Source organism: Tinamus guttatus, unplaced genomic scaffold (genome assembly GCF_059628265.1).
Source record: "Tinamus guttatus ecotype Peru unplaced genomic scaffold, ASM5962826v1 Tinamus_guttatus_pri_ptg000246l, whole genome shotgun sequence".
Classification (NCBI taxonomy): domain Eukaryota; kingdom Metazoa; phylum Chordata; class Aves; order Tinamiformes; family Tinamidae; genus Tinamus; species Tinamus guttatus.
The window spans coordinates 9,282,166-9,290,688 of record NW_028288780.1 but is presented as its reverse complement, the minus strand read 5'-3'; the positions used below and the strand labels follow the sequence as shown (position 1 = coordinate 9,290,688).

Genomic DNA, 8,523 nt, shown 5'->3' with positions numbered 1-8,523 from the left:
TCTTATAGCACTTTTTTTTTTTTTTTTTTCCTAGGAGAGGCTGGGACTAGTACAGCTAAGATTCCCCCCTCCAGACAGCAGTTCAGTAGTGTCAGAAAGAAATAGAGTGCAATTAGTTTCCACGTACTGTATAGCTACATTTTAAGACAAAACTGGCACAGATACCGACTGAAGAAGTTTGACGTCTCCTTATGAACTGCCCCTAGGCAGCAGCTATAGTCTGTTCACAAGGGGGTTCACCAGGGTGGCAGGGACCTCACCAGCCGTTCTTGTGCACGGTGCCAGCAGCTGCTGCTGCTCGGGCCAGCGTGTTTCTGTGCGCCTCAGAGGCGGAGGAGAAGGCGCCGTCTGCCACGTGAACCGGCAGCACTCGCCTCCGGCCAGGCTGCGGGGTATAGCTGCTCTGCCGCCAGTCTTCCTCGGGGGGCATGTCAACTCTCCTGGGACCCGGAGCCCTAGCATAAGAGGGGGGCACGGGACAACCTTGAGGGGCGCCAGGATCCCACGAAGGCTCGCGTGATATTCGTAAAGTGCTGTAGTCTGTGCTGGGTGGCAGCCTGCAGCCAGCGCTGTAAGATTCATGCACCTGGCGCGGGGGCTGGGGGAGGAGGCCTTCCTGCAAACTCCTGGCTGGCTGGCCAGGACGCCCGGCCCAGAGCGCCGTGCGCTTATCCGGCAACGTGGCTGTTTGTCTGGCAGCGTAGCTCGTGCTCAGCCAGCGGCCGCTGGCGCCTGATGCGCCACCTCCTAAACGCGCATGAGCAAGAGGCTTTTGTCCCTGGGAAAGGGTGCCTTTAGGTGCACAAGGTAGAGTCCCATAGCCTAGTGCCACACCTGGGTAGTCTTCACTTTGGAAAGCTTCACCCCTGTCAGGCACAACCAGAAGTTTCTGGATGATGTTCTCCTGATCTCCTGTGTAGGGCAGGCAGGGGAGGAAAAGGGGAGATAAATAAATAAATAAAAAGGTTCCTGGTTATATTTTATTTATTGCTGTTTCCTCACAGAACACAGGTGACAGAAAAAGCTAAGCTATATCACTAGTACTTCCAGTCAGATGTGCAATTCTGAATGCAAACCAGCAGCATCTGCTCTAACATTCACTTCCTCTACATTTCCTCCTTGCCCTACACTAGAACCACAGCTTCACAGAAAAGATTTCTTTAGCAGTAATCTCTCTGGTGTCATCAAAAAGGAATCCAACGAAATAATTCAAAGATGATAGATCAAACTGGCTTTGATGGCTTTCACAGGGGAAATAACTCTCATGCAGAAATTGGTTACCTCTGTCAGTACAACTGTGTGTGTGACTTACTGAAATTACTAGCTTATGGAAAAATTCTTGTACATAACTACATAGTGATGGGTTTTACTGCTACTTTTACACAGAAGAAAATACCTCAAAAATGTGAGCAGGATTTTTTTAAAAAATAATAAAGTAGTCGTCATGTTTCCATAAAGATTATTCCTTTCTGTTATGTCCAAATAGCATGGCATCACTGACCATCTCAAAAGGGACAGAGAAGGACAAAGAGAATGTGATTAATTCTTCCAAAATTCTGGAGGAAATCAGGCAGATGGTGAAGCATTATTATGAAAGACAACACCTGCAGAGCTGTATTTTAGGCAGTATTTCTGATTACAAAGGAGGATTAAAGTCCTGTGATTACCTGACGGTTTACGTGCCTTGCCCACCATGCTGGGCATCAGAACATCATGGGGTAGGTGCTGCACCTGATTTGGGTTGTGCTGGGGTTCATAGGGAAAGACAGGAGGATCATGAGGGAAAGGAAGGGAAGTGGAGCTGGAAGAACGGTGGCTGCTTTCCACAGGCATTTTCCTTGTGTTTGGTACTTCCTTTAATAAAATGAGAAAGGAGAAGAAAAAAAAAACATAAAATAATGAATAAACACAAAGCTGGGTTGAATCAAGCAACAATAGTGGTGATCCAAGGAAAGGAAAGAGTCACCGAAACAAAACCATGCATCTGTGTGTGAAAAATAAGCACCTCTAGACACCAATCAGGCTGTCGCTACAGTGGTGAGCTCTGTAGGAGGATCACATTGACTGACTGGAAATATACCATGGAACAGGAAAAGAAAGCCTTGGTATTTGGGTTCACACTGGCACACTAACAAACAAGTCACTGATGTGAGCCCAAAGACTAATTTGAACAGTAGCAACAGAGTCACCCTATCAGCAGTCTCTGTGGTGGGCTAAGAAGCGTGAGCAGAGGGACCAGTGGCCAGTTAGAGGTTTAACTTGTTTCTGCCACCACTTCCAGGTACATGTCAAAGCCCTCAGAAAAGTGGGTTGAGCAGCAAATAGTACGTATGCAAGTTTATGACTTTACATACTCCTGGCTCATGGCGCTCAGCACAGTTGGAAATTTATCAGCCTGAGTAAATGATTTTCTATGTTTATTAGGCAGTTGGTTTCAAATCAAATCTTAAGCACAATTAGTAAAAAGTTAGATCCAAGCCAAACCTTTCTATTAAGATCTGGCTATGTTGCTAAACTCTGACAATAATCTACTACCATTTTCCTCACTGGCAATTTTAACTTATACCTAAGACAGCTTAACAATGATAACACAGAAAAGTCAATTGCTATCTATTTTTAGTTGCTTCCTGTATGCAATTGGCAGCATTATGCACCATTACTTAAATTATCTTCTTTTTATGCTTACTTTCACTTAAAATTACCACTTACTGAATATATCCACAAGAGAGCAGCTGACTACTGTAATCTCTTTTTAAAGTTACAGATGTATTAATAATTTTACTGAAAAATAACTCTAAGTCAACTGAAAAAAATGTTTTTATACTGGATGACTTTGCATATTGGCAAGCAAGGCTAGCTTGCACGTTAGCTGCAACCGGTACAATTCTGTAGTGAGTCCTTAAGGAGACGTTATTTAAACAAAAGCTTGCAAATAAAAGATCTTTTTTGCTCTTCTTCTCAAAAGAGCAAAAAAGGAAAATAAATCCATAAACATGTCGTTATCTTCCATCACCTTGCTTATTATCCAGTTATCTGCTGTCTTGTTTAGTTATTATTTACTAAATGCAGTTAGAGAAAACAAGAATGCTAGATGCAGCTGATGGCTCTTTGGAAAACTGCACATCGTTCTACTTACAAAACTGTGAGAAGAGACCATGGTCTCTTCTCTGTTTGTGATGACTGTCCCACTGAGACTGCGAGCAATGCGACGGAAATTCTCTGCACTGTACATTTCCTCCTCTTCTGGTTCCTTACGTTCTCTGGTATACATGACCTGCAGACAACACCACACACTTCAGAAAAAGATCTCTCCATAATATCAGTTTTGTACAGTAATTACTTGGAAGAAATCAATCTAAATCTAATAGGCTATTGCAGTGAAATTCTAGGACTTTTTCTTTTCTTGAATCCTTCATTCATTCTCAGAGTGAGAGAAGCTAGCAGTAGCTGGAAACTTTTTTGCTGACCAAGGCATAGTACTATCCAACTACAGACTGTAGCAATTACCAAATTAAGTTTAGTGCTTCAAGAAACATAGTGAAACAGTCAACAAAAGAAAATACCAGTTCCAAGGCAGATGGTTGATAATAAATAATTTACGTAAGTTGCAATCGTAACAGTTCATGATAACAAGGTTGAAAAGCCCCAGACCCTTCCCTCCCCAGAGTGTCTTTGTAATGTGCCGTCACCTTGGAGACAGAAGAGACACTGGATCCATACAGACTGCGCTCGATCTCTGCCGTGGGGGTCTTCGAGAGACCCATGCCAGCCACAGCATGCAGCTTCTTCACGGGCAGGTTTGCAGAGACTGGGGAGGAAATGAAACGGCAGGGTTAAATTCCTGGCTTGAATTAATATTATGATACAAGTTTATCTGTCTTAGATCTGATTCTGGCACAGCAAGACTAAGCAAACAAAATGAGAAGTAATTAGAGATTCTTTTTTAATGCACAAGCCAACTCCTAGAATCCCCTAGGGGAGAAAGTCTATCCGGATACTCGCTCCTGTTTCACTTGCGCCTGTACAGGCTTATAGGGAACAGTTAAAACAGAGTTAAATATGGTGTCTCGTTTACCCCAAGTGCTTAAGTTATTGGTCCCCATCCCTGATCTGCTTGTTCCCATTCAGTGTTAATAAGCCATTTGTTGTGACAGTTGACTACGTAAACGTGTCATTTTTACATGAAAATGACTACAGTTATTTTGTTTCAGAGCAATCCCACTCCAATAGTAAGTCTGAAGCTCCTTAAGAAATATATGGAGGCAGATCAGTGGCCTAATTTAAAAACTCTGTCGCAGGGAATCTATCCACAAACCAAAGCTGAGGTGCCGACAGCACGACATCATCTGCATTGAGGAAGTGTTTGGAAGATTATCTCTTTGGTCCCTCAACCCTGGTGTAAATCTGTAGCAATAGAACTGTGACATTCTCACCATGATCCTGAATACAAAGGTCTGACAAAAATAATTGCTGTGGGTCAGAAAGCTTAAAATATATTTGCACATGAATAGATACCCGAGACAAAAAATGAGAATGAGCTTTCCCAGATCCATTTGGGTAAATTTCACCCGGTTCATTAGAGCAGATGAATTGGATCAACTCAAAATCTAATATTTTTTTTTAATAGAATTTTCAGAAATTAGGGAGAAATACTTGCAAGATGCAGCAAACCAGAAGCAGAGATCTCACTTTAGCAGAATATCTGTATCTCATCCCTCAATTATGATGTAGGAAAACAGGAGAGAGAGATGTCAACATAAGAAATGCAGAACTTGATGACAGAACTCTGGCTCCAGTTAATGAAGCCAAACTGGTTTTATCCTGTTAAATATCTAGAAAGAAGTTCAAAACCCGTACGCTAAGAAGGAACACCTAGAGACCTTCCTATCCAAGCCCATACAAGAGAGCACCAGTGATGTCAGATCTTGCCTAATACTGAAAGGAAACCAAGGACCCTGTATGAAAAAATGACCTCTTTAGGATGTGTTATCTGGTCTGTCAGCGTAGTGCAAGACAGAAGAATTTCATTTGAGCTGTTGAATAAAACCTGTTCAAAAAGGGTTTACTGCCAATAACTCCTCTGATCACAGCTTGGCTCCATCTGTCAAAAGAGATGAGGGCTCCAAACCCATGGGTACAGAGCAGGGAAAAACCTGGCTTGCATATATTTTGGAAAATATAAATCACTTTGATACCCATAAAGCTTTGGACAGCCTTGTATTTGACCAGAAAGTTTGCATCTCTAATGTAATTGTACAGAGCCTAGAGAAGTTGGTTTCACTTGCGCTGAGCAGAGAATCAGTGTTGCTCTACCCCAGGCAGCAGATTAGGTCAGTTTAAGTGGAACCAGACTGCTGGCACCAGGCTCTAGTTGACTAGGTGGCTCCAGCAGTGTCAGAGATGTTCTCACAAAAAGCAACGGAATATTTCAGTTTGCTTTTGACATCGACTAAGGTAAGGACCACTCTCCCAGGACCACTTTCACAAGTAATTTTCTAGAAGTAAAAGTAGGTGGTCTTCAGAAAAAAAAAAAAAAAGTTCAGCTTGAACTTCTCAAAGTTATTGGAGGTACAGATTAAATTCTCACATATTAATCCATTAAAATTCACAAATATGGAGAACATTCATTTCATAAAAAGTAGCTTAATAAACTCTACAGGTGATACAGGATTTTCAGACAAACTCAGTAGACTTAGCCTAAACAACTAGTTCAAAAGCTTTGCTCAAAACCTTTGCCATTCTGCAGATATGTCCTGTCTGCCAAGATCAGTGACTATTCTGCAGCCTCCCCAGGCAACACTAGGACAGGGCTTCTCTATCTCTATAGTCAGAAAGCTTACAGAAAGATTCAGGTTGCAGATTCTGAAATCCTTCACGCCCATTTGACTGAACTGCCCAGAAAAGATCCCTTCACCTAAGAATTGTATGTGCAGGCAGGTTAACCAAGAAAAACAGCTGCAGAATTCTTACCTGGTTGGTCAAATGGATACCTAGCACTGTCCTGTCTTCCCAAGAGAGGCCTAGCAGCCTGAGATGCCTGCAGACTAGTCTGATAGAGGGATTCCAGTTCTGAGAGCTCCTGTTCTGTGTCTTGATTCCACTGTGGATGCAGATGTACTGGGATCCTGCTCATGTCATCTCCAACTGCTCTCTGATCAGAAAGGGATGGACTCCTCCCAGGTACAGGAAGCCATTCAGCATTCTTAACATCCTTCTGAGAACTGTAATACCTAGTAACGTTATTCACCCAACAGTCCACAGGCATAGAGGCAACCATGCTACTAGCAGCTCCATCATCCCCCCGTTCCGTTCCTCCATCATGACAGTGCCTTTCCAGGTAGGCTGCAGGGTCTGCTATATTCTGTCCACCTCTTCTACACAGCTCTTCACTGGGAGGACAAAGACTCTTAGAAGCAACAAGCTGGGCACTAAAACCCTCCAAAGTAACTACCCCATCTCTAATATCCACACATGCGTGCAATTTTTCGGAAGACTGGCTTCTGTTCTCTTGGCCTTGATGGTTTAGCTGTCTGTAACCAGAGGGTGAAGGGTTGATGAAAAATTTTTGTATTAGGTTTGGAGACTTCTCATCCTGACACACTGCAGCAATCCAGCCTTTTTCATGAGTACCTTTGCTCTGGGAGACTGTATGCATTTTCTGAAACTGCTCTGCCAAGGAGCGAACATGTCCCTTCGTACTAAAAGCCTCAGATTTGCAACCTTCTGCTGTGCCATATTCATCCTGTGAGGGTGACAAAATCTCACGGCTGTTTGCTCTGGAGTACTGATTTGTTTGCTGTAAAGGATCCAGGGAGCACTGCAGTGAAGGGGATGAAGCTGCAGGGGTCATTGCATGGTAGTCCCCTAAGTGATCAATGCTGGCCCGTACTGGAGAGCTGGCAAGTTTGGAACAAGGACTGTGCTGGCCATCTTTTTCAGGAGATGCTGCTTGTGGTGGATGTGGACAGGGAAACAGTGTAGGTAAAGACCCAGAGTTTATTGTGTTAGCCTTGGTTTTGCACTGAGGTGTGAGAATAGCTGTTATGTTATGAACCTCTTCTAACTTGCTGCTGCTGCAGCATTCCCTATAGTCTTTTGGCCCTGTGGCTGTCGTCTCAACAAACTCCACCCGAAGGTGGGCATCATTCTCAGTTCGTGCAGACCTCTCTGCCAACCCTTGCCTATAGGGAAAAGAGGGAACTTGGTCATGAAAATCAGCAGAAGCAGACTGGAAGTTTGGAGAGGTCCTGTTGGATGGATTGCTTTCAGAAGGGGGCAAGGAGGAAGACTCTGGATATAATGATGAGTGCAATTCATGGCAGGAAGCAGGTGGGTGGAAGAAAGAACTGGACCCAAATTCCACTTCTTTGTTGGGTTCCAGTGGTACCTCCTGGCTCAGCAGTACTTGGAGCGGGCCAGTCTGTTCACTAAAACACACAGAAGGGTAAATGATTAGCAGTAGGCATTGCTTATGTAATCCCTAGGATGTAGGTCTTACACTACATGATACACACCGCAGCACACTTTTCTTCACCTGGCTGGATTCTAGAGAACTTTGTATTTATTCAACAGATACATACATATTAGTCCTTTGTGGCCAAGCCTAATTTTCTATCCTAATTGAGCTGTTGAATCCATTTAATAGGATTTTAAGAATATATTATAAATATGCTCTTTAAGTATTCTTGTGTAGCACCTTATGCACTTTAACCAGCAACTTGAATGCGTGGGTAGAGATAACTATAAGAATAATAAGTAGCATTTATAAGGAGAAAAAAAAAAAAAAAAAAAAACCCTTTCCAGCATTGATATCTTAGATATTTTTGCAAACATTCTGGACAAGTTCAAGACTTCAACATGAACTGACAATATTTCCCATAAGGTCCTCTCTCTTCAGGTAATTCTGTGAGAATGAGCTGAGAAATAGAAGGTTGAAATCTCTCTTCTATTATCTTTATGTTCTCAACTTTGAAATATTTATCCAACAAGTTGAAATTCACTAAAGTTCAAGTTAAATACATAACTATTGCTTTATAATAATTTACATTTTAAATATATTTCCACAGAATAATTTGTAATCATCTTATTTTCAAGTGCAAAAAAAAATATGTCCTGTGGTCACACTTGTCCTTGACATTTTTCTGCATTTAGTTGGTATTCTAATGTGTGAACAGCAAAAAAAAGCAGTGCCTGTGTTAAAAACAGAGGGATACAACAGCTCACATGGAACTTAAAATCAGGCCATTTTTCCAAACTGAAAACTTATGCTACTCAGAGCACTGTTTACTGCTTATTAGAGTAATGCATTAAAAAGAAAAGTTTGCAGCATTGACAGTGCACTCAAAAACTCAGTGCAATTATTTTTAAAGGATAAAAGGATTCACCTGTAACTATAACCTCATTGCTATTTTCCCTCCTTGAGATGCAAAGGATGAAGGTTACCAAGATCTAGCTGACATGCACAGTAGAATGACCTTGTCTGTGAGTAACTGCAAACTTTGCACTGTTTAGTGTTATTCACAT

General features: G+C 42.3%; 1 protein-coding gene across 2 annotated transcripts in view; it reads right to left on the bottom strand.

The window, feature by feature from the left end:
• Positions 1–248: 248 nt before the first annotated feature.
• USP54 (ubiquitin specific peptidase 54) overlaps positions 249–8,523 on the bottom strand; it is a 45,802-nt gene continuing 37,527 nt past the window's right edge. For both annotated transcript variants that reach the window (XM_010224922.2, XM_088526447.1), the window contains 5 exons: positions 5,971–7,427; positions 3,690–3,808; positions 3,137–3,274; positions 1,668–1,854; positions 249–912 (listed from right to left, as the gene is read on the bottom strand). In XM_010224922.2, coding sequence (XP_010223224.2) covers positions 257–912; positions 1,668–1,854; positions 3,137–3,274; positions 3,690–3,808; positions 5,971–7,427 — 2,557 coding nt within the window. In that variant the 3' untranslated portion in view covers positions 249–256. The remainder of the gene's footprint in view (positions 913–1,667; positions 1,855–3,136; positions 3,275–3,689; positions 3,809–5,970; positions 7,428–8,523) is intronic.